The sequence below is a fragment of the Echinops telfairi genome, unplaced genomic scaffold (genome assembly GCF_000313985.2).
Source record: "Echinops telfairi isolate 266 unplaced genomic scaffold, ASM31398v2 ScPeMD7_5592;HRSCAF=6446, whole genome shotgun sequence".
NCBI classification, from domain to species: Eukaryota; Metazoa; Chordata; class Mammalia; order Afrosoricida; family Tenrecidae; genus Echinops; species Echinops telfairi.
This window is the reverse complement of record NW_022109491.1, coordinates 29350757-29377390: the sequence shown is the minus strand read 5'-3', so window position 1 is coordinate 29377390 and position 26634 is coordinate 29350757. Positions and strand designations below refer to the sequence as shown.

Genomic DNA, 26634 nt, shown 5'->3' with positions numbered 1-26634 from the left:
TCAAGTCAACACAAAGCAATGTTGCAACTGATTTATCACAAGGTCTCACTCATTGTTTCTCCAGCACATTCATCACCATAAGCCCAGTACTTACCATTCAGCCCAAATGGGGCCCCTCAACACTACAAAGCTAGGGGCTGAGGTGCAGGCAATGGCATACAATCAACCCTGCAGTCTTACAGGAAGAGGCAAGTTAAATAACAAGACATGGTAGAAAGAGGTTTGGGCAAGAGGAGCCAGACTTAGTTTTCAAGGATGGGATGGTTGCCCGAATCTTTTAAGTGCACACAGAGCGAGCACAACAAAACTGCCTGGTGCGTACTTCCCAGCTTGGGGGGGAGGGAATGAGAACAAACCACCAGTGAAGCCCCCACCCTCCAGGCACACATCCATCTGGACAGGCTCTCAAAATGTGTAGCATTTGTGTGAAATTACTGTGCATGTCAGTGCACCTTCATTTCCTTAATAAGTGCATCGGTTCACTTCAGACGGAAGAAACGGAAGGGCCGATTTAACTCCGTGCAGCAGTTTATTGACCTCTACTGTATGTCTTAAATGTGACTTAAGATAACTGTATTGATAACTCCATGAATGGACAGAACTCAAATATTTTAAAGGGAGAATAACTGCACTGTTGAAATATTTTAACAGTATAGATTTCTTCTAAGGTGTGAGGGTGGGAAACAAAAAAAAACTCCTAATAAATTTTGTATCTAAGCATGTCAGAAAATTGGGAATCAATTATGAAAACTGAAAACAAGCCAACTAGCATTAACAGCTACACAAAATATCAGTTGTGATAAGATTTATAACCATCAGATTACACAAAATTTGTATAGTATTTTTACATGTTATAGTAAATACGTATACCTACTTAACAAGCTTCAAGAAACAGAATTCAATGACAAAGAATATTTATTCTTATAATAATTATTCTAAAGTATTATTACTGTAAGTAAATTAACAATTAGGTAGAAAAGCTCTATTAAACGGTACACCTCTGGAAAGTGGTACCGAGAGTCTCTATATAATAATACATGCATGCAAGGAAAACATCAGTTAGGCAAACTTTACTGAAAAGCAGTCCTTTGTAAGGAAATAGTTCACAAAAGATCAAGTCTAAGTTATTTCATATTTGACTTATGCTGAAATGGTTGCAACAATCATACTTCATTTTTTAATGGCCTAAAAGAAAATTGAGGGAAAATATTTTCATTATGTGTTCAAAACCTATTCCTTGCACCTGTAACAATATCAGACTGTAATTTGCTACACATACACTTAGTCAGCATACATGAGCACAGGGACACAGCCAAAATGAGGTGTAACTGATCAACAAAAAGGAGGGTCAGCAAAACTTCAACTTCTCCCTAAAATTCAACTTCTCTATTCAGATGCCGTTAGGCATCATTTTCAACACTCTTTAGAGCAAAGAGCTGCACAGAAATCTCAAAACCCAAAATATATTTAAAATCTCTAAAAAGTAAAAATGACAGGTATGAGCGTTTGCTTGTACATTTATCTAAATTGGATAATGAGAAAATGACTTTCATTTGGTGAAATGAGGTAATGAGAAAATGAGTCTAATTCTCTATACTTAAAACGTGAATTAGAATGAGAAATAAGGTGAAGGGTTAATGTGTGTGCAAATAAAAGTTATTTGTGGCTTTCCTCCCTTTCCAAGAACACCAGCAAACATTTGAGCAGCTGGATGGAAACCTCAGGACCGCCCCAGCTGAGGCAGTTCAGAGAGAAGGGCAGCTGGAAATGAGTAATGATATCCATGTACGTGCCTGCTGAGTATTTTTCTGGGAATAAACAGCGTGGTTTAAGTGACTTTTCATAAGGTCTTAAAAATAAACCCAAGCCAACCCCACTGCCATCAAGTTGTGTCTAACTCATAGCAGCCCTGTATATTGGGTTTCTGAGACTGTAAATCTCAATGGATGCAGAAAAATCATCTGTCTCCCCATGAGCAGCTCTAATCCACAGTGCCACCAGGGTTCCTGCAAATAGAGCTGAAAACGCATCAGTTGCTACGCAGAAGAAAGATGAGGCTGTCTGCTCCCATAAAGTCTCAGGAACTCTATGTAAGGTTGCTATGAATCACCACGAATGTGATGGCAATGGGTTTGGGTTTTGGATTACCAAAATGTCTTTGGACTTACCTAGAGTTAACATAAATCTTGGAATCTAGGAGATAATAAAATTTAGGAACAATCTTACATTCCTTCATTTAATGAACACTAATTTTGGCCTGTAGGGTTGCTCAAGTCTTCCTTGGACAGGGTTTCTCCAAGTGGACGCTACCACTCTCTGAGGGCTGCAAAAGCCTACACTTTATCCTGAATTATGGTATATAATAGAAACGTTTGTAATTGCTAGAGGGTCTCTCAATCAATTTTGTCCCCTTCCTTGAAAAGGGCGCAGTAGGCCAAATTAGTTTATGCTCTACACCATCTTCAAGAAAGGAAGGCCCAATCAAGGTAAGAAGAACATGCAATCCTGGGAAGAACACAGGGCACGAAGCTAGAAGAGCTTTCTAGCACTGGAGTAAAGCGTTGCCAGTGAGGAGAGCTGTTTGAATTGCCCTCTTCTGGCACGTTCCCATCCTGGAAAGTTTCTCTGCTCTCCCCAGGCTGCTACAGGGAGAGATATGGCAACAGTCAAGCTGGCTGCACCCTCTAACCCCTGGGAATCTACAGGGAACCCAAAATGGGGTCTGGGTGAATGGCCCAGCCAATGCTATTTAGAATGTGAACCATAGACATGCAGCAGCAGCAGCAGCAGCAAAGTCAAGAATTTCTGAGGCCCCAGTCCTGCTGAACCAGATTTTCTGGGGCTAGAGTAGCTGAATCCGTGCCACAACAAGTCCTTAGGAAACCCTGTGTATCCTGAAGTTTGAGAAGCCCTGGCCTAGGCCTACATTTCCATTTCTCCTTCCATAATACACATCACACACCGTCCCCACCTGCACTGCCCTGTCTACTAAACTTCTACCCTGAACTATGTTCCCCATCAGGCTACTGGCCTCTCAGGGCCTCTTTACTTGTTTAGTCCTATAGATGGCAGCTCCCTCCTTCTTGGAACTTCTTTTCTGGGCTTCCAAGACACCACTGCCCACGGTTACGCCCCTGCTTAACACAATGCCTGGCACACAGTAAACCCTCAATATTACTTTAATATTATTATTAAGACAAAGCAAATACTTTTGAGTAGAATCACAAATATCAGACATAAAATATCTTACTTGTAAGTGATATTAAATCCAGTCAAATTATAAGCAGCATCACTAAAAAAATGCAGCAGGGCATAACCTGATGTGGCAACAACCTCGGGGACGGTCTCGTTGCCATCTCTCTCTGGAACAATGAGGCCGCTGAAAAGAAAACACATTTCTCAAAAAGGTGATAAGCTCAATCACAGGCAGTGCACATTGTGGCAGGCCCAGATTCCAAACTGGACTCTAGCCTGACCATTGGAAAAACTACACTCTGGAAGAGGGGCAAATGCCTGAGATCAATAAATACTGCTATTTCCCTCTCTGGAACCCCTGGGTGGAACTAACAGTTAATATCCTTGGCTGCTGAAAAGTTGGAGGTCTCAGTCCTTGGGAGATAGGTCCGGTGATTTCCTCTCCCTAAAACCAGCCATTACAAACCCTATGGAGCACCATGTACCTGACACACATGAGGTCGGCATTGTGATTGTCACAGGTTCGATTTTGACTGACAGCTACCTTATTGGACAGAATAAAACTTTTCCTGTGGGTTTCTGCGACTAAATCTTTATGGAAGTAGAAAAAGTCTAATCTTTCTCCCTCAGAGAAGCTGGGGGTTTCCAACTGCTCATTTTTCGGGCTGCAGACCAATGTGCAACCACTATGCTACTAGGGCTCTTTGGGGTCTCCATTAATCAGAATCAACTGAATGGCAACTAGCCACTAATATCCTGCTCTCCAGTTTCGGATCCTCCGAGAAGGGGATCCACATCCTTTGCCAGGCTCCTCTTCATACTGGATCGTATTTCAAAAGCTATCTGAAGTGAAATGGTCTCACCCCTTTTCTTTTAAATAAAACGATAATATCCCTTTGAAAAATGGTGTAAAACAAACTTCGAGTTTATGAATGCTAAATACATACTATTAAAAATGTACTTTTAACTTCTAATAAAAAGTTAAATTAAAAATTAAGACTCTAAACACCCTAATCCCAACATTACTAGCATGTCTTTTCAGCTTAGCTGATCTCATAAGGAGCCTGATAGCAGAGTGGATTCCAGCGCACACATCCTAAACAAAATGCGTTTAAAAACCTGTGGGCAACTGTAGACAAGCTCTCTCAGTAACACACTTGTCTTAGTCTCACTATGGTGCCTTCAAAAAAAGGTCTAATCAAAACAGAGGCTTCCCAGGGGCTCTCCCAGGCCAGTTCAATCAAGGCAGAGAGGTCAGCTCAGAAGGTTGTGCTGACTGGGGGAAATTCCAAAAGAAGTAATCATGATAGGCTTTCTTTAAGGACACAGGACAACAATGGAGGCTTATCACACACACACGCACACACACACACACTTTAATGTATATATACACACACACATTTATTTTAATGTATACACACACACACACACATATACAAGTTTATTTTAATGGAAAACTGCAGTGATGAGGAAAAGGCAAGGAAAATGTGCCAAGTAAGTTTTTTTTTCAATCACAAGCATTATCTACTCATCCTTTGCCAGAGCTTCCCTGGGAAATCTTATCCCACACCCTAATCTTCTCCCTTCTCACTTCTTTTCTATTTTTTGTTCCCCAAACTCAAGGGCACACAGTTTGAATTCCTCAAGGATGTCCAAAATATTGTTTTGACAAGGTGTAAATCAAAGTGTGCAGGAGTGTTCGGGGAAGAGTTAAAAGGATAGAAACACTGCCTTGAGAATTACACAGACTTAGGTGGAGCATAAGTTGAGAAACAATAGCTTCTTATTTTGATATTTTTGTTTAATAAAGGCTTCTATGATTTTATAGCAATATTATTCTGAAATCCCCTGTACTTCTAAAAAAGCAGCCACTGAAAATCTTATAGAACAGAGTGCTATGCTGACAAGCATGTGATCACCATGTGTTGGAGTCAACTAAGCAAATGGTGTTGATCCTTTCAATACTGAAAGGGTTAATAGGAATTGAACAAGGGAATCCTAGTGACACTGTGAGTTAAGTGCTGGCCTGCTCCACCAGCTACTTCGTGAGGAAGTCTGCTTCTGAAGATATTTACAACCTCGGAAACCCTATGGGACAGTTCAACTCGGTTCTGTAGAAATCATCATGAGTTGAATTAACTTGAAGGCAGCAGGTTTGCTCATTTGTTTTAAGTACTTGAAAGAGCAGGAAAGACTGTCTAGCTAGGGGCATGCCTAAAGCAAACTTCCCATTAGAAATAGTACCACTGGAAGGATCAGGATCAGGAGGATCCAACCACGTGTGAGAGAGCCTGCACCTTCTCCTACCTTCATAACAATTTTAGGATCAAGGAGACAAGAGCACCGATCATGGTGACATCTGCCTGGGCATGTCACTGACATGTTGGAGCCTGTTTCCTCACCTGCACAATGAGAAAAAGCCTACCTTCCTCACAGTGATGTGACAGAACTGAGCTTGAAAGCACATACAGTGGAGTGTCTCTGGGTAGGCGCTCAACAAGCAATGGCGAATGTAGCTATTTACATGGACACATAAATATGTAGGGTGAATGGTAGAATTGGTGTTGGGGGGTGGGGGTGGTAAAAGGAAGGCCAAGAAGGGGTAGCAGGGTCACGTCACGAGAGAAGCAGAACAGCTTCCCCACAATCCCACAGGCTTAGGCATTTGCTTCTTCACTTTAAAACCTTGCAACTGGAGTAGCTTTGCAGTATGCTAACTTCTTCCAGCAGCACATTCTAGCGTGAAAATATAACAACTGGTTTAATGACAAAAATAAACTTGTACAGAGTAAATGAGCACAAACACAATCTCAACCCAGAGATGGGAGGTGTGTGGGTGGAGATACTACAGACGTGCCATCAGCTGGCAGCCTTGTGCCACCCCCAGCTCCCTCCTACTGCCCCCCGGAGATAAGTAAATAAAGCAGCCAGCTGTTCAATTTGAACATACTCAGGGCAGCCTGCCCTGGGGTTCTTCATGATCATTTATTTTAAACATCTAATACCAGTGTTTAACATTATTTCTGAAAAATCACCTAAATGAACCGGTCATTCAACCTGACAGTCCCAGGTAGGCATAAGCTCTCTTGGGATGAAACCCTACTTTACCAACAACACTGTACACAGGGTTTCAAAAAGTTAATGGAAAGCTCACAGACTTTAATAATAATAATAATAATAATAATTCATCCAGATTCCTTACCCCTTGGACCTAGTTATTGGTCTGAGTGGCTTTAAAAAAAAAGGAGGGAAAGTAAAATTAAAATGAACTTGGGAGTCTTTAGTGACATATAATTTCATTTCAAATATGGGGAGGGGTTGTTCGTGGAAAAATGGAACTTTTTGAAGCCCCCCTGGCACATAAATTTCATAATAATTCTTGATTTGACATTCTTTACTCCTTGCAAGACTAGCCTCCTCAAGGGCAACGAGTGAGTCATATACTTAAGTCAGAAGACAGGACCCGGTGGTAGGGGTAAGTGTCTGCATCAGTGTTGCCCAAAATGAGCAACCCAGTCCTCCAGGGAGGCACTAAAACCATACAGTGGGGCTGCAAAAGCAGATATTTACACTTTATCCTGGATTATGGCCTATAGTTCAAACGTCTTTAATTGCCAAAGGGGCACTGAGCAATTTGTTTTCCGAGAAGTGGGTTTAGAAACCTGTGGTCTACACCTTCAAGTGATGAAAGAGGGTCCAAGAACATAAAAGAACTACCTCCCAATGACTCCTTCTAAGTATCACAGCCTGAGTGCTATGGGTTCAATTAAGTGCGAGGCACGCTGACTGAGCCCTGCATTCATGGAGCTTCCTCTACCAGCTCTTCTCCATGGTCTCCACAACTGCCCCAATATAGGACCTTCTTCAAAAACCACACTCTGATTCTTTTCCAGAAAGTTCTCAGCAGCAAAACTGCTCACCCTACTCCATTCACCACTACCAGCATCTCTACATCTCCCCACCAGACCCTCACTGAGCACCTACTTACTCCACGCCTGTCAAATCCACCACAAAAACCATGTCGTCAAGCTAGAAGGGACTTAAGAGATGAACTGGGCCAGTGGTTCTCAAATTTGACTTGCGTAGAGTCACATTAAAAACTTCACCATTTGCAATGGACCCAGAGAGAACTAACACCCAAGGCTCTCATTTTAGGTAATGGGAGCCAAGGTCTAGAACACTTAAATTACCCAAGCTCACACAGAGGCACAGGCAGAACCCTGACTGAAAGTCCACATCTCTGGCATTGGCTTTGGCTTTTCTTTCATTTATGGTCCTTGGTGCCTGGCTCCCTCTACTCTGGGCATCAAGTACACTACCTCCATGCTGATGACTAACCAAAGCCCTTCTGCCAACAGCACTCCTCAGATCCCCAGAGACAGCTGCTTATAGTCGGAGACAGGGGCTCTCAATTGTTCTGCACATGGAGGTTTTAAGATTTTTTTGGTCTTAGGCAAATTTCAATGGGTAAATACCTATTTTCACAAATTTTAGAGATGACTTAGAAAATCTTAGAATAGTACACTCAAATATATCATAAGTTCACTCTTAAAAATAATGCATTCCTTTTTATTATCAACCCACTTTTAAACAGGACTAAGAGTTCTGTTCTACCGATATCCTTTGACTTCTCTTCGAAACCACTGATTAGAATTATAGCTTTATGCTTGTTTGCTTATTGATATGGAACTCACAAGTCTGCACATCAAATACACTATATGGTGCAGATAAAGTACAGGTTGGATACACCTGACAAGAGCTACTAGTAAGCTGATTCAAAGTGTCTGGCACAAAGAAGAATATCTGATTAATGAACCCAATAACAAGTGAACCCCCAACAAGTGCTATCAAGATATCCTACCATACATATTTTTTGCACCTGTGTTAAAGTTTTTGGTACCTCAGGTTATAATACAAAGTATGCTTCAAATGATGGCATAAAGATATACAAGACCCAGCACTTAACCAATGCCAATTTAAAAGCCCAGCATGGCCTATCTACCGATCCTCTAGATTCACACGTGAACCTTTGAACCCCCCAAATGGCTTTGGTTCTCTATTCAAAGATATGTCAGAGAGTTTTCTGTGCCAAGGATAGTCGAGGGAAACCAAGGTCACTGTAGTTCCCTGATCTCTGCCCTTTAGCTCATAATGCACTGTTGACTTTGTTACCTCCCTCACCCGCATGGGTCATCATCCGGACTAGCCCATGTGAGGAACACACAAATATTTGTTAAACTGATTATTTTAAAGTCAGGAAAATAAAATGTTTGAGGGAATCAATAAAGCCAGTTGCAGATGGCAATAAAACGGACAACTCTGGTTTCCTATGGGAATGCATATTTTAGAAAAAGGTATTTGATTTAAGCTCTCTATCCTAGAACATATAGTGGCACAAATAGGTGTATGCACACTCATGTTCACTGCAGTCCTATTCACAAAAGCAAAAGGTTGGAAACAACGTAAGTGTACATCAATGGATGAATGGGCAAACACACGTGGTCCATACATACAATGAAATATTATGCAGAGATAAAGAATGCTTCTGAGGCCACGAAACATAACATGGAGAATGAATCTGGAGGACACCACGAGAGACAGACATGGTGACAGCACGGTGAAAACGGGAAGAAGGCTGAAACAGTGCAGAGAACCCACATCAATGAACAATTTATGTACCAATTGTTGAATGGGAAACTAATTTGCTATGTAAATGTTCACCTAAAACAATCAAATAAAATTTAAAAATTAACGAGTATACAAAAGAAAAATATTTTGAATTCTCAAATATTCAAAAACAAAATATACAACACGGCTACTTCTTGTTAGGGAAAACTAAAACACCAAAAACAATTCAAAACACCAGGTATATTTGGTGCTAACCTGCTTTGTTCAGCTAAATTACTAATATAGAATGTATTTGTTGGTGGGGGGGGGGGGGATCACAATACATAACTCTATTTTCCTCATTTGTAGCAATTAATTACTCTCCATTTCATGTGAATCCCTCCAAAGTTTCCCTAAGCTACACGATCACATATATACAGATACCCTTACAGGCACACAATATCTAAGTTCAACAAATAACTCCTACATAAATGAGATTCAGCAAGGAACAGAATGGGTATAGTACCTGATTTAAATCCTTCAGAGAAGTAATAATTACTCAAAAATTACTCACAAAATATGTAAGCTTCACTACTATAAAGAGGAGCAGGTAACCTTGACATTATTTTCAAAATTATACATGTCAAGGAACTGAAGAGGAAGGTCAAATAGTGTGACTTTAAACTTACCTAGTAGGTAGAGATAAACCAAGACTAACACACAAGAGGTTGGCGCCTAGGCTGACTACTCTTTCCAGGAAATAAACAGGTGAAGAACTAATAAAGTTAACTCCACTAGGAATGCAGTTTGAAAAGTAAGTTTAAACTCAGAAAACAAATAGTGATTAACTAGTATCTAGATGATTGAGCTTACCTAAAGGCAGCAATGAGTGGTGCATAAATTGAGTCCCCATCATAAACGTACAAATGGTCCCAACTACACTCTGTAGCAAAATGATTGAAACGAAGTCTCATTATTCTGTTTGGCCTGAAAAGAATAAAAAAGCAATTTATAACAAACTAGTCATCGTTACCATCAGACATACCTAGCATCTGCCTTCCCCTCAGGATGCTAAGTTCTTTGATGGAAGAGACCAGGTCTGTTCTCGAGTACAAGATAGCATTCAATAAAGATTTAATCCACATGATGATTTTGCTTAACATTTCCCCATAACAACTTTTTGAAGTTGTACCAATTTGGGGGTGACTTAAAAAAAATGACAAGGATTTTTTTCACTAAAAATGAAATACATCTGTTTCAACATTGTTGTTTCAGGAAAGATACTCATCAACTTAACACATCAGCTTCTAGTCAGACAATACCTGATGTAACATATTTATTTCTTCTCCCCAGCATTTAAAAAAAATGTAGTTTACTTTGGGATGAAGAGAGAATATCATCCAGGACTTTTCAGTTGCTATACATGGGCAGTACACATTTTGAACGCTTGCTTATGTAAACTTTATTCTGCTCTAAAGGAGTTTTTCTATGCTTTAACTTTAACCCTAGTTTGAAGGAATGAAAGCCACTAGCCCCTAAAAGGTTAAAAAAATGATGGAAACATACAAATAGCATAAAACCTTCTTGCACAACTTTGGAAACCCAAAGGGGCAGTTCTACTCTGCCCTTAAGGGCTACTATGAGTTGGAATTAACTTGATGGCAGTGGTTAGGACAGATACATTCGTAGGATGGGAGGGACGTGGAAGAGCAATGGTCCGGTGTCCTCATTTGATAAGATGGGGCACTGAGGTTCTGTGGCTTGCCCAGAGCATTTTAGCTAGTCTGTCTGACTAGACAAACGCTCTAATAGAGGTAAGTATTTTACCTAGCTTACTGGCTATGTATTTTGTGGAAAGTAATGCTAAGAGGTGGTTTATATTAGTTTACTTCATTTCTGGTATATTATATTAGTTTACTCCATTTCTGGTTTTTAGCTTTACACTTGTTTTGACAAGGTATTTTGGAAGCCTTTGAATCAAATTATTCTTTTTTTCATAAATGAGACATTTGTACAATTGACATAAAATTGATGTTTTACTTATGAAACACACCTAATTTTGAAGATTCTTCTATTTAAAAGCTAAGAAATGGTACTGTCTGTAAATATACGTCTTTTAGATTCGTTGTAAAGTACATGGCTTTTCACTTATCACAGTAACAGAAGATTACATACAAAATACCTGTGGTGGGGGAGCTTTCCTTTAGTTGATTTTAAATCACTGGGCTATCTAAAAGATTGATTTTAGATTGCTATATGAGCTATTTTGCTCACTGTAGTAATCAATGCAGTGTAGATGTAAACATGCATTGAAAGATGAGAAATGGACACTGAGTGATTTGTATGCTCTGTTATATATGTGCCAACATTATATAACGGCTAAAGCATTCTGACCTATTAAGAAACAATCTGGCTTTAGCTGTCTTCACACTTAGTAGTGCTCCCTTCTTGCACTGTGGAATTGTTACAAGAAGATCTAGCATATTATTTGAAAATAATATGCCTTCCAGAAAGGGACAACCTCCTGGCCTCTAACACCAAACACAACCAAGTCTTTCATTTTCCTTTTTTGAGTAAAATAAGCATTCTTTACATTTTGTGTGCAAATCATATTTAGTTTCAAATGGTTGCTGTTTCAATTTTTTAATGACATAGTTTTTATCTGTAAAAAATTCGGTATTTGAGGTTGATATGGAATAAATACATCATCATTTGTGTCATTAAAATTAATGAGTATTTTTTCATTTAACAGTACTTCTTTAGCAGCAAGGACTTCAGGAACAAACTGAAAACACGAAGCAAAGAATAAATGTGTTGATTTGATTTAATGAATAAATATAAGAGCGACAGTACCTCATCTTTCATTTTTACTTCTCCTCATGACAAATACAACAGATTAAAAACAACCCATAACTAAAACAAATACAAATACAAAAGGCTCTGAGCTTGATCAGGAATACCTAGTAAATCTATTATTCACAGTTCTATTCATGAACATGCAACAAAATTTGAAACCTTTAATTGTGAAAGTGGCTGCTTATGTGTGCTTGTGTGTGTTAAAAATAATTATCAAATAAAACATTCTAGGTTCAGGGATACAATGGTAAACGAGACCAACAAGTAACATCTCTGCTACACTCAAGCATTTAGAATCTAGGGAGGGCATTCAACATCTTTCATACCCTCACGCTGATGTTTAAGGGGCCTTGGTGGCATAGTGGTTCCGAGTTGGGCTGCAAACCACAACATCAGTAATTCACCACCACCAGCCACTCCTCGGGAGAAAGTCAAAGCTTTGTGCTCCCCAAAAGAGTTAGTGTGGGAAACCCACAGGCGCAGTTCTACCCTGTTCTTCAGAATCCACTATGAGTCAGAATTGACTCGATGGCAGGGAGTTTTGTTTATGCTTTTAATGATGCTTAAATATATTTTTCCAGTCTAGACCTGTCCTGTCCCCTACACTTGTCTAACAACTCTAAGTAAAAAACTATGTAAATAAACAAGTTAATGCAGATGGTGATGAGTACGATGAAAAATGATACAGTACTTCAACAGGTGGTGAAGAGTTACTTCCGAAGGCGCTGGACATTAGAATGACGATGGAGAAGTCAAGTGAAAAGTCTGGGGTACAATGTTCCAGACAGACGGAATAGTGTGGCAAGGTGCTAAGGGGAAAAGAAGCATTGAGGTGTAACTCAGTGAAAGAGGTAACACGAAGAAAATCAGTGATGCCTGAAACAGAGAAAATGGTATAAAAAGGGAGAGGTAGGAGGAGCCAAAACCAAAAACCAGGAATCCAATTTTCTAGGATATTACAGAAAGCCAGGGCTAAAGAGGATGGTGGCTCTTAAAATAAAACCCTGAAGGGAAAACTGAGAGTACTTCTAACATGCTGAATGTGGAAGCTGAAAAAACAGAGAGACCAAGAGTTTGGGCCTGTCTGTTTCTTGTTTCTCGATGTGGTTTTTGGAGGGTTCAAGCTTTTTGCTCAGAGACCGAGGGCCACAAGCAGGGCCACAAGCAGTGAGAGCACATTCAGAGCCGCAGGGGAGGGCAACAGCTGGAATGATCTGAGGTACAGGACAAGAGCAGAAAACTCCTTAGAGAAGTAATGCTCCTAGTGTGGGCCACGGACCACCAGAGGCCCTAAGAGTGTGTTAGGAGGCCCAGGAGATCAAAACTCTTCACAATGATACTAAGCTGTCAAGGCCCTTCACCACTTTGGTGACATTTACTAATGGTGCCAGAAAAAAATTGCTGGCACCTTTAAACAAATGAGGGAAGTAGTCCCATGCTGCACTAGCAATCACTGCATTCCTTACCCCACACATTTGTAGACCCAACAGGAAAAGGGCCTATTTCACTTAAGGATGTCTTGGATGAAACAGTAAAACCAATGAGTACATCACTTTTTAATATTTTGTCACAAGATGGGAGGAATGCAAAAAGGGAAGTAGCACTTGGCTACCATATGGAAATGCGGTGGCTGTCTCAAGAAACATCGCTCTCGCAATTACTTGAGCTTGTGTGTGAGCTGGACTAGTCACCTTTCCTCCTATTTTTACTTGAAAGAACAATGGACAAATTAGTTTTTTGGACTTGGATATTCAGCAGATACTGTGTAGAAAATGCTTGTCACTTCAAAGAAACAAACCTGTCACTTAAAAAAAATTGACACTATTTGTTGTCAATAATGAGATTTCAACACAATTTAAATTTTGGAAAATTCTTATCAGGCACTCAGATAAAATTCCCAATACTTAGAACTTTCAGACGAGAGTCAGGGGTGATAATTAATAACTATTGTTAACTTTTCATATTACAAAATGTATCCATGCTTATAAGACCTACATAATTCAGTGAAGCAATATTTTCCAAATGACTGACTCATGCATCATGTTACAAAAACATGCAAGGGTAAAAGAGCGATGTGCAAGAAAACCAAAGAATTTTAATGTAACAGAGTTCAAAAAGTGGACTGATACTGTGACAGAGATCACACAGCAATTTTCTTTTTTTCTACTATAGAGTCAGGTGAGACCTGATTTTCTTCATGTACTTTAACCACAAGAACATATCACAACAAACTGAATGTACCAAATAGGTTAATTCAGATACCTTGAAGAGATTTTAAAAAATGTAAAACAATGCTATTCTTTTCACTAATTTTTTTTAAATGTAGGTGGAGCTTTTTTCATAAATATGTCATTTGTACTAACATGTAGTAGGTTTGTTATTGTTGTTTTAAAATAATGAATATTTTAAAATTTAATTTCTAATATAGCAAACATGATCCATAAAAACAAAAATATTAAGTTCAAGAGAATAAAGATAAAAAATTTGAGAGACACTGCTTTAAAAGTTTATTTTGTAGAAAGGAGCAAAAGAAGGCAACAGCTGGAGGAATATTCATGCACTGTGAAGAAGGTAACCAAGACCACTAAACAAACTATAGACACTGAGTAGGAACCTAAACTGTTGTGTAAGCCCTCACCAAAGACACAATAAAATATTAGTTTTAAAACCATGCAATTGTTTTTGAAACTATTACAGTTGAAAATATACAAATTTCACATGTATGTAATTCATCTGTGATCTTGAAATTTCTTTTTAATCAACAGTGAAGATCAAGGAAAAAAAAACTCAAATTCACCGGCCAAATGAAAATTTACATAATAAAATAATATTAAAGCATTTTAAGCTACAGATGCTTAATTTCATTTCTAATAGAAATAATGTCATACTGAGTTCTACCCTAAAGAAAAAGGAAACCATTATTACTTACTGTCCTTCAATGAGCCATGTGCACTTTGTTTTATATTTATAATTTCCAGGTCCATCTGTTACAAATCCTGACGATCCAGTTAGTCTGTAATTTAAATAAAAAGAAAAGCTTAAATCCATCAGAATTTCTCATATTTAAAATAGCTTTATTTACCCTCCGTACAATCCCAAGTTAAGCATTATGAGCACATAGTTTACTATTACCATAAAATGGTAGTTATATCTGCAGTAGTTACTACATAAATCTAAATAAAACAAATTCTTAACACACACTTAAAATAAAGGATATAGAATATTAAAACAACAGAAATAAGAATATTATCAAAATCTTTCTGAAAGATCATATACTATGTACCATGAAAATGACCCAAGAATTTATTATAAATATGAAATGGCTTTTAAAAATAAGAATAACAGTTACCATTACAAGTAAACCTGCTGCGTTGATTCCAACTCACAGTGACCCTAGAGGGCAGACCGAGCAGAACTGTCTTACAGGGTTTTCCATGGCTGTAATCTTTATGGAAGCAGACTGCAACATCTTTCTCCCCAGTTACAAGTAGAATGCATTTAAGATACAACACTGAAGACGGTGTAATTGTGCTAGGCAGGTGCATCCGGGCATAACACACAACAGGTCACTGTAGTCATTTATTTAACTGCTGTTTCTGAAGTGGCTAACTATAACACTCCTACAACAATGTACATTAGCACTTGTATTGCCACATTCATGTAAGCCTAAAGTTTATTAATATTTTTAGGTCTTAACAATATGATGGGTACAATGCAATGAGTTTTACTTATATTTGACCTTGGGTTTATAATTCTGCCAAAATTGAGTATTTAGGCTTATGTTATGTATTTTGAGGGAATCAGTCAGTTGACTATGCAAATAGGGTACATGAAACCACCCAAAAAGATTACATGACCTTCCAAGGATTGATTGGTTTGTGGCCCAGCTAGAAAAGCTATGTCTTGAAAATGATAGAAAGCTTGGTTATATAAGCTGCTACTCCAACAGAGATTCCCCACAGAGAGGCAATAAGAGAGAGAGGCAACCTCCTAAGAGCTATAATACAGGTCAAGTGCTATAACACAGAAGACAACACACACCAGTGCAAGGCAGTAGCAGCAGTATAAGCAGAGGGAATCACTAGACCAAGCGGATGATTGCAGTGGAGCTTGATGTCCTATAGAGAGAGAGTTGAGGGCCTTCTGATAGGAGGCTTGTTGGCCAAGTGGGGTGGCTCCAGGCACTGGTCAGCAGAGCCAAGAGCTGTTAGCCTAAACAGGTAAGAGGCAAGGTCCAGAGAGCACAAGCAGCACAGGTAAGGACTGGAAAGGTCTACTGAGGCCCAGGGGCCAAGAGTAAGGCCACCAGCTAGAGCAGAGGTTTTCAACCTGTGGGCCATGACCCCTTTGGGGGTTGAAGACCCTTTCACAGGGGTTACCCGATTCATAACAGTAGTAAAATTAGTTATGAAGTAGCAACAAAAATAATGTTATGGTTGGGGTCACCACAACATGAGGAACTGTATTAAAGGGTTGAGGCATTAGGAAGGTTGAGCACCACTGAGCTAGAGAAAGGAGCTGAAAGCTGTCCTGGCTGGAAACGGTCCTAACCAAAGAACTTGATCCTGTTTTCCGGAGCTGTATCTGATTACTTAGACATTGACCCTGATCCTGCTACTTCTCCAGTAAACATAATTATGAGTGTGGTCTCTAAATTCTATGTGGCCACTCCAACAAATTACTGAATCCAGCAGAGGAGATAATCCAATTGGGGGATGCCTGCTGTCAGGAGTATGCCTGACCTCTATCCACCTCAAAACATTGGCTTTGTGCTGATCTTGAGTCTCTTTTTATGTCTGGCCATTTGCATTTCCTCCTTTGTAAACTGAAAATTCATATTCTTGGCTCATTTTGCTACCAAGCTAGTTTTTAAAAATTAATTTGGAGTAATAATTTTATATTAAATATTCTACCCATTTATGATAAACGTGCTATAAATATATTTTCTGCTTATTTTTTTATACTTTGTGTTTAATATCTTTGATATATAGAAACTTTCAATTTTTAAGAAGGACACTATGTCTTTGTTTCCAGATCATTTTTCTTCTTTTGCCAATACCAGGCTACTACTTCTCCAATGCTTCTTTTGGATTGGCCTGTCTTAGTACACAAGCCATCTAGTCACACCCCAGTGACTATTCCTTGTGCACTGAAGATATCAGCACCCAGTTCACTGTCGTCCATTCTACTGTATCAGCATCCAAGACAGTGCATCCAAACGCAATCTCTCAGTTTCTCAACCTAATCACAAACAATCCTCTATTTTAATGGCTAAAGTCACCCACTCCTTGCTCATTAAATCTACATTTTAAGCATTCTACCCTCTGACCAACACATCTTCTCTCTCTAGTTCATTAGCCTAGTTTTCTTGGTCACTATGTCCATGGGGACCTACAGTTCATCACTTACCACCCATACATTTCACTTTTCTAGTTTAAGATTCTATGGCCCAGAAGAAAACCTAAGACTCAGAGAAGGAACTAGTTTGCAAGACAAACTATCCACCACAACACCGCCTCATCTACCCTTAAACTAGAAGTATTTGTTTATCAGATGGTGCCCAGCTAGCAATACCATTATGAATCAGAGCCACAACAGATGGAGCCTGACGGAATGGGTAGAAAAAAAGTAGAATAGACCTTCAAGTTACTAGACCAGTTGGGACCAAAGGACTTCCCAAAACTATTGTCCTGGGATATTTTTTAAGCCTTGAACAAAAACTACCCTGAGGTTATCTTTTAACTAAGTAATAGATCAGCTCACAAAATAAAAACTATTATCCACAAGTACTGCATTCCTTAAAAAATCATCTACGTGGAGATCAAATAGTCAACAATTACTTTAAAAAAAAATGAGTAGGTAGGGGGCAGGGAAGCAAGATCACTGACCAATCAAAACAGAAACAATGAGAATGTATATACACTATGAAGAATGCAATCAATGTCACTGAACAATCTTTGTCAATTGCTCAATGGAAACCTCATCTATTCTGTAAACTCTGACCAACAACACAACAACGTACTATTTAAAGGCATATACAACTTCCAACATTATTCTCAAAGGAGAGAGACCAAAAGCCTTCTCCTTGAGAACAGAAGTAGACTCAGAAGCAACATTTCTAGAGCAGGATTTCCTTATCAGTTCTGGAGAAAGGTCCTTTCGAGCCTCAATTTTTGTCTTGGCATCAATCTTACCCTAGGTCTAGGAGGGCACCAGAGCAGGGACACTGGGTCCAAACAATGTGCTCTCCTCCTGGCTCTTCTTTCTTGGCGGTAGTAGGTCCTCCTTTTCCCTTTTATTTCTTTTAAGACAAAAGGGACTACCTCAGGAAATTATCTTACACCAGTCAGGGCTGCTTAAGGCTGTTGTAGGATTCCGCTCTAGTCCCCTTACATTAGAACAGGACTGATCACATAAAATGGCAACAAGGGGATGATTCCATCATTAAGTAACAACCACATTACATAAAGGTCAAACCCGTAAGAATCATAGCCCAGTCAAGCTGACACACTTTTGAGGAGCACGAATCAATCCACAGCAAGGTATAGCTGTAACCATAAGTTTATACATAAGTGTATATGGCTACATATATGTAGGCAAGTAAAAAAAATGATGCTACTAAACAAATGTGGAGAAGAAAGCTGATGGTGCCCGGCTATCAAAAGGTACAGCATCTGGGGTCTTAAAGGCTTGAAGATATAACAAGCAGCCATCTAGCTGAGAAGCAACAAAACCCACATGGAAGAAGCACACCAGCCTGTGCGATCACAAGGGTCGGTAGGATCAGGTATCAGGCAACAAAGACCCAGAACAAAAATTCATATCATTGTGAATGAGGGGGTGTGTTGAGTGAAGACACAAAGCCCATCTGTAGGCAACTGGACATCCCCTTACAGAAGGGTCGTGGGGAGGAGACGAGCCAGTCAGAGTGCAGTGTAGCACCGATGAAACATACAACTTTCCTCTAGTTCAGTGGTTCTCGGCCTTCCTAATGCCGTGACCCTTTAATACAGTTCCCTCATGTTGTGGTGACCCCCCCAACCATAAAATTATTTTTGTTGCTACTTCATAACTGTAATTTTGCTACTGTTATGAATCAGGTGAACCCTGTGAAAGGGTCGGTCGACCCCCAAAGGGGTCGTGACCCACAGGTTGAGAACTGCTGCTCAAGTTCTTTAATGCTTCCTCCATCCCACTATCATGACCCCAATTCTACCTTACAAATCTGGCTAGATCAGAGCATGTACAAGGGTACAGATAAGAGCTGGAAACACAGGGAATCCAGGGCAGATAAACCCCTCGGGACCAATATTGAGAGGAGCCATACCAGGAGGTTAAGGGGTAGGTGGAGGGAGATAGGGAGAACCAATCACAATGATCTTTCTATAACCCTCTCCCAGGGGAATGGACAACAAAAAAGTGAAGGGAGACATCAGTCAGTGTAAGACATGAAAAATAATAATTCATAAATTATCAAGGGTTTATGAAGTAGGGAAGGTGGGGGAGAGCGAGGGGGGGTGAGAAGCTGATACCAAGGGCTCAAATAGAAAGAAAATGTTTTGAGCATGATAATGGCAACAAATGTACTTGACACAACGGATGTATGGATGGATGTGATAAGAGTTGTACGAGCCCCCAATAAAATGATCTTTTTAAAATGCTACAAAATAGTAGAACCCTTTACTAAATAAGTCTATCAAAATGTGAAGCTGTTGCTTCTAGATATACGAAGGGGTACTTCCCCACCAAAAAAGCCCCCAGATTATTTTTTCAAAGCTGTTTGAATTTTACAGATAGATAGTCTATAGTCATCATGCTACTAGCCTGAACACAAAGCCAACAACAGCAAGGGTGACAAAATAATCAAAGGGCGCTGGAACAATACCAACTAATCACAGGGTCTACTTGCTTTAAAACCGTAGATTTTGGGTTAAGTAAATTTCCCTGTTTACTGCTTTATTGTGTGCGCACGCCCACATTGTGTGCACACACCAGCGCTCATGCATACACCTGTCCTTAATTCTGTGCTTTAGGCTCTTCCAGATCAAAAAGTTTTATGGCTTTCTACTATGCTTCGTTGCTCCTAAGAGTTTCTGGGGATGTGAACAGGTTCAAATATTTATAAATCAGAGCCACTTTTAATAGAAAATGCTGTAGATAACTTATTTTAAATGATTATCTTTAAACAATCACATTTACATTAAGTTACAGAAATCATAATATGCTCATAGACAAGCTTTTTTTTGTTGTTAACTAAAAAATAATTTCTTTTTTAATCTATCTCTCCAGTTTCCTTTTACTCCTATTTCCTCTCACATGATAAACATTTTACTACAATGCATTCTTAACTGGCTTCCCTATTACACAAGGCAGAGGTCAGACATCCCTCTACTCTCCATCCTTCTTTATCTATTCAACACCAACTACAGCACTCTACTTCTCACTTACTGCCAGGAGTCAATGCTGACTCAAAGTGACCCCCTGTGGGTTGCTGAGACTGTTTACGGGAGTGGAAAGCCCAGTCTTTCTCCTGCTCTACTTCTGGACTGCGTTTAATAATTTGTTGCAATGGCCACACAGAACTCACAGACAATACTCACAATAACGGGAATTTATTAGGGAAGTTAACATGTTTCCACAAGTCAGGATCAGCAAAAAGGAAGGATAGGCATTGCTCCACAGCAATACCTCTCAGCCAGTAGCCAAGTCTCTCTCCAGTCCTCTGGCTCTCAGATACATGGCCCTTTGGCCTACAGCCAGTTTCAAAGTGTCAGTGCTGCTTCTCTGTTCTACCTCACAATCTCCTTGCTTTGGCTTTTGGTCTCCACCTAGCTCCTTTCCTCTGTCTAATTAATGGTCTCTGTGTTGCAGCCCCTGTGCCTTTGGTCTCAACCTCCACCCTTCAGAGAGAGATCTCAAGCATGCTCCACTGGTGGCACCTCGTCAGATGATCCTGGGAGTCCTCTGTGCTTGGAAGATGGCTCTTGTACACAGAGGATTTTTGTCTTTCAGCAGACCATACCCACAAGGAGACAAAGGATGATGACCTGGTTCACACCCTCTGCTAAAGTGGAGATTTAATCCCGCCTTAATCATGTTCATTAGCATAGTAGAGAACACCCTTCAAAATGGGGTGATAACCTCAGGCATAAATGCTATAATTTATAATACATCACATAAAGGATTAGTTAGAAGGGCCATAATAATTGACTATATCTTATCATGAAACTATGATATAGTTCTCTTAAATCATTTTTGGTCACACAAAAGGATTATTATAAAAATTTCTACATTTTCTTTGCCTCACTCAACAAAACTTGTGGAAGACTCTCCAAATAATCAAAAATATTCATCTAAATCACTCATAATATTCCTAACTATGAATGTGTCATTTTCTTTCTACCATTCCCCTATTGGAAGAGTGCTGGTGCCATAGTGGGTTAGGGGTTGGGGTTTCCCCCATTGATATTTCATTTTCAGTTGGATGGCATTATGCACCTTGCTGCAATGAATATCCTTATACATATGGTCTTACTTTTTATTTCTGAGAATAGAATAGGGAGGGGGATTTCTGTGCCAAAAGGAATATGAATTTTAATTATTAACCAAGTTGCCAAGTTGTTTTCCAAATGACTGAAATAATTCACATTTAATGCAGCAATGTATAAAAATATACTTTTCTGCACATACTCTCTGCATTAGTGTTCTTGATTCTTTAGAATTTTGCTTGTCTGTAATTTGAAATTTCCTGAGTTCTACAGATTGGTCACCCTGGTGGCATAAAGGTTACCTAAGGCATTCTAGTTCCTTCGGTAGAGTTATAGTCTACCCTATCCTTTAGGGTCACTATGAGTCAGCGTTTACTCGATGGCTGGGAGTTGAAAGCATTTTTTAGTGATTAGTCAACAAATAACCACCAAAATTTTGGAGAGTTATTTGAAAGAAGGGTCAGAGGATTAACCTAAAATTTGGGGTCAATTTTTACAGTATCATTGATGATATAGGAATGGTCATAGGTACTTTCCTTGCACTACATTGCTCTTCTAGCTTCTCAAGGTAAATGCTTATTTTATACCTTTCTTCTTCTCTCATATAATCATTTAACACTAAATTTCTCTCTATGCACTACTTCAATTATATTCTGCAAATTTTAATATACCGTGCTTGTATTCTCATTCATTTCAAAGTGTATTTTAATTTCCCTTGCTGTTTCTTTTTTGAAACATGTTATTTAGAAATATGTTGTTTAGTTTCTAAAATTTGGGGGAATTTAAAAAAAAAATTTTTTTTCTTCTCTTTTTTAACATTTTATTAGGGGCTCATACAACTGTTATCCCAATCCATACACACATCAATTGTGTAAAGCGCATTTGTACATCGTTTCTCAAAACATTTTCTCTCCATTTAAACCCCCGACATTAGGTCCTCATTTTCCCCTCCCTCCCCTCTCCCGCATGAGCCCTTGATAGTTTATAAATGGGTATTTTGTCATATCTTGCCCTGTCCGACGTCTCCCTTCATCCACTTTTCGGTTGTCTGTCCCCCAGGGAGGAGGTCACACACAGTTCCATGTAATCGGTTCCCTCTTTCCTACCCATTCTCCCTTTACCCTCCCTGTTTTGCCACTCACACCACTGGTCCTATAGGGCTCATCCATCCTGGATTCCCTGTATTTTCAGTTCCTATCTGTACCAGTGTACCTCCTCTGGTCTAGCCAGTCTTGCAAGATAGAATTCGAGTCATGGTAGTGGGAGCGGGGAGGAAACATTTAGGAACTAGAGGAAAGTTGTATTTCTCATCATTGTTACATCGCACCCTGACTGGCTTATCTCCTCCCCGAGACCCCTCTGCAAGGGGATCTCCAGTGGCCTACTAATGGGCTTTGGAATTTGGGGGGATTTTTAAAGAGATCCTTTAGTTACTGACTTCTGCTCTAAATCCATTATGGTTAGGACATATACTCTCTATAACTTCAACTCTTTCCAATGTATTGAGACGTGTTTTATGATCTATTACATGGTATATTTTTGTTAATGTTCTAAGGACACCTCAAAGTGATATCTGCCTTTGTGTATATGTAATGTTCTCTAAATGTCAATTATGTCAAGTTGACTGACAGTGTATACAAAGCATCTACATTCGTCCTTTTTGCTGTTGTTGCTATATCAATTACTGCAAATGGAGTGTTGAAATCTTCAACTATAATCGTATGTTTGTTTGCAGCTGTTACATCTCATTTTGAATTGTGTCATATCAGTGATGAAGGTCCTTAGAGGTTTACTCCATCCACACCATTGAGGTCAGTGCAACCTTGAAGAGGCAGCTACTTCCCAGTTGTATTTGAGTGCCTTCCAACCTGAACAACTCATTTTCTGGCATGATATCAAAAAGATTTGCCTGCCATTCATAAGGTTTTCATTGGTCAACTTTTTTAGAAGTAGACTGCCAGGGCCTTATTCTTCACCTATTTTAGTCTATAGACTCTACTGAAATCTTTCCATTACAGGCAAACCTGTTGGTAATAAAACACAGGTGGCACAATTTCTAGTATTGCAGCCAAATGCAAGTCACTAGTGTGACTAGCTCACCTGAATTTAGAGATCATCTCAAGAAAGACTTGATACACTGAACACTAATGACCAAAGACCAGATGAGTAGTGGAATAACATCATCATACAAGATGCTTTCTTGTATAAGAAAGCAAAGGTCATTATTAAAAAGATACATTAGCAATTTCTTAAATTGTGGTTAACAATTGTACAATACTGCTTGATGTGATTGGACTATGGAATGTTATGATACCTATAAGAGCGCTGGATAAAATAATTTAAGGGGGGGGGGGGCAGGAAAAGAAAATATCAAAATAGATGTCAGAAGACATTCTGAAACTGTCTCCTGAACCTAGAGTGGCTTAAGAGAATAAAATAACTGAATGGAAAATTTCAAAAAGGCAGTTCAAGAAGCCAAATAAAGTATTATAATAAAATATGCTAAGATTTGAAGTTAGAAAACCAAAAGGAAAGCACACACTCAGCATTTCTCAAACTGATAGTGAAGAAAAAAAAATCAAGCCTCAAAGTTGCAATATCGAAAGATTCTATAGGCAAAATATTCAACAATGTAGGAAGCATCAGAAGATTAAAGAAATAAAGAATCACTGTACCCAAAAGAAATGGTTGAAGAAAAATGAGAAGCTGATTTCAGGAGCCCAGGCGGAAAGCGAGTGTTTTGAGAATGATGAGGGCAACGAATGTATAAGTGTGCTTTAAATGACGAGGGCAATGAATGTGTAAGTGTGCATTACACAACTGACCTAAGTATGGATTGACATAAGAGTTGTATGAGCCCCAATAAAATGATTTTTAAAAAAAGAAATGCTTGACATTCAACCATTTCAGGAGGCAGCATATACTCAAGAACCAATGTCAAGGACAGAAGAAAGCCAAGCTGCCTGAAAGCACTGGTGAAAAACAAGCCTCCAAGATTGATAAACTGCCAACTGAAATATTCAAACAAACAGGGCATCCAGGGCGGATGATCCCTTCAGGACCAGTGAGTGATGAGAGTGGCGATATGAGGAGGGTGGAGGGAGGTTGGGGTGGAAAGGGGAAACCGATTACAAGGATCTACATATAACCTCCTCCCTGAGGGACGGACAACAGAAAAGTGGGTGAAGGGAGATGTTGGATAGTGTAGGATATGACAAAATAATTATTAAGTGTTCATGAGGGAAGGGGGAGAAAAACTGAGGAGCTGATGCCAGGCTTAAGTGGGCTTAAGTAGAGAGCAAATGTTTTGAGACTGATGAGGGCAATGAATTTACAAATGTGATTGTGTTAGACAGGGTTCTCTAGAGAGATAAAACCAAATTGCTGATAATTTAATATTTTATTTATAAAGATAATTAGATATATAACAAGAAATGAACTGTTAAATCATATACAGATAAATATGCAATACAAGAAATGAACAGTTAAATTATAAAGCAGTACAAATGGCTCAGTGCAACTCACTCCCTTGAGAAAGAGTTGTGAGACACTAGCAGTTCTTCAAGTCAAGTCTGCTGCCAGGTCTTCCTTATATATATAGAGAGAGAGGTAGGCTATCTCAGCACAGCAGCCAATCACAAGGCAGGTCACCAACTGTCAGCCAGGTCACCAACTGCCAGTCTCCTGCTCCAGAGATGTCTTAAAGGGATCTCAACTTACAGCGACACAGTTCACAGGCTAAGTGTCCCACAGGTAGTGTAGCCTGCAAATTGAGGCATAAGCAAGGCAGCCACACAATAGTCCGATGATCAAAGAGTGAGAGACAAGAAAGGTGAGGCTCACCAAGCCATTTATCTCTCCGCCCTTCAGTTAATCCCACTTGTGTTTATCGGCCAGGCTGGCACAATAAACTATCTCAATCCACCCCTTGCCAACCTGGCACCTGTACACAATTCTTTAGCCATATATACTTATATAATTTATGGACACTGATGAAATCACACTTATACTTAACATCAATCATCTATCATACATATAAATGAAAACAGTCAACTGTATCTGATATATCATACCTGAACAAAGGAAAGATATGCAATAAGCACATAAGCAGAAAATACATTGACAATTACAAGCCTCACTTCAGCAATTGATCATGTGGTCGTAAGTGATAGGTAGAACTACCTTCTACTACTACCCATTCTGTATTACCTTTGCCCTCAGCAAGCACCTCAGCTGGCTGTGGTTTTTTGCCTGGTGGAGTGACCCAGATCTTCATTCCTGAGGGGTCCTGGGTCATTATAAGTCCTGTCAGGATTGGGATGCTGTAATTTACCATTTACTTTAATCACAGGGCACGGTAGCACTAAAAGGCGGCCTATGGGATCTCCTGAATTCCAGACATATTCTTCTTTGTCTCCATTATGTAACACCAGTCCAATTTCTCCTTGGTAATCAGGATCAATCACACCACTCAGTACAGTGACACCCTTCCTGACCTGTTGATCCAAAGGCATGAGAAGCCCAAAGTGGCCAGGGGGCATTCTCAGCTGCCAGTTCAGTAGAATCCGTGCTGTGTTTCCAGGTGGGAGAGTTCCTTCCTTCAGGACCAGGACCTCCAGGCCTGAGGAGCACAGGGTTGCTGGGACAGGAAGCAAAAATGCTGCAAGTGGATCACCAGGAGTAATAGTGAATGGTGCCACTGCAGCTTTGACCCCTTGGTTCCTGGACCCATGAATTCTGGCTATTGGAGACACAGCACCATATATTGGCCGCTGGTTTAGAGCATATACAGCTTCCTAGAGAACACTGCCCCAGCACCGCAAGTTGTTGCCACCTAGTTGGCGCCGTAATTGTGTCTTTAGGAGCCCATTCCATCGCTCTATCAAGCCAGCAGCTTCAGGATGATGAGGAACATGATACAACCAGTGGATTCCATGGGAATGGGCCCATTGTCGCACTGCATTTGCTGTGAAGTTGAGTTCCCTGATCTGAAGCAATGCTATGTGGGATGCCATGCTGGTGGATGAGGCATTCTGTAAGTCCACGAATAGTAGTTTTGGTAGAAGCATAGTGTGCAGGGAAGGCAAATCCATATCCAGAGTAGGTGTCTATTACAGTAAGAACAAAACGCTGTCCCCTCCATGATGGAAGTGGTCCTATGTAATCAACCTGCCACCAAGTTGCTGGTTGATCTCCCCGAGGAATGGTCCCATATCTTGGACTTAATGTTGGTTTCTGTTGCTGGCAAATGGGCCACACAGCAGTGGCAGTGGCCAAGTCAGCCTTGGTGAGTGGAAGTCCATGTTGCTGTGCCCATGCATAACCTCCATCCCTGCCACCATGTCCACTTTGTTCATGTGCCCATTGGGCAATAACAGGAGTGGCAGAGGAAAGAAGAGGACCAGTCTCCACAGCGTGTGTCATCTTATCAACTTGATTATTAAAGTCCTCCTCGTCAGAGGTAATCCTTTGGTGAGCGTTCACGTGA

General features: G+C 39.8%; 1 protein-coding gene across 2 annotated transcripts in view; it reads right to left on the bottom strand.

The window, feature by feature from the left end:
• ATRN (attractin) overlaps nt 1–26634 on the bottom strand; it is a 146501-nt gene that overhangs the window by 93171 nt on the left and 26696 nt on the right. For both annotated transcript variants that reach the window (XM_004697865.2, XM_045295570.1), the window contains exons 2-4: nt 14588–14671; nt 9676–9789; nt 3251–3379 (exon numbers count right to left, since the gene is read on the bottom strand). In XM_004697865.2, the coding sequence (XP_004697922.1) occupies nt 3251–3379; nt 9676–9789; nt 14588–14671 (327 nt within the window). The remainder of the gene's footprint in view (nt 1–3250; nt 3380–9675; nt 9790–14587; nt 14672–26634) is intronic.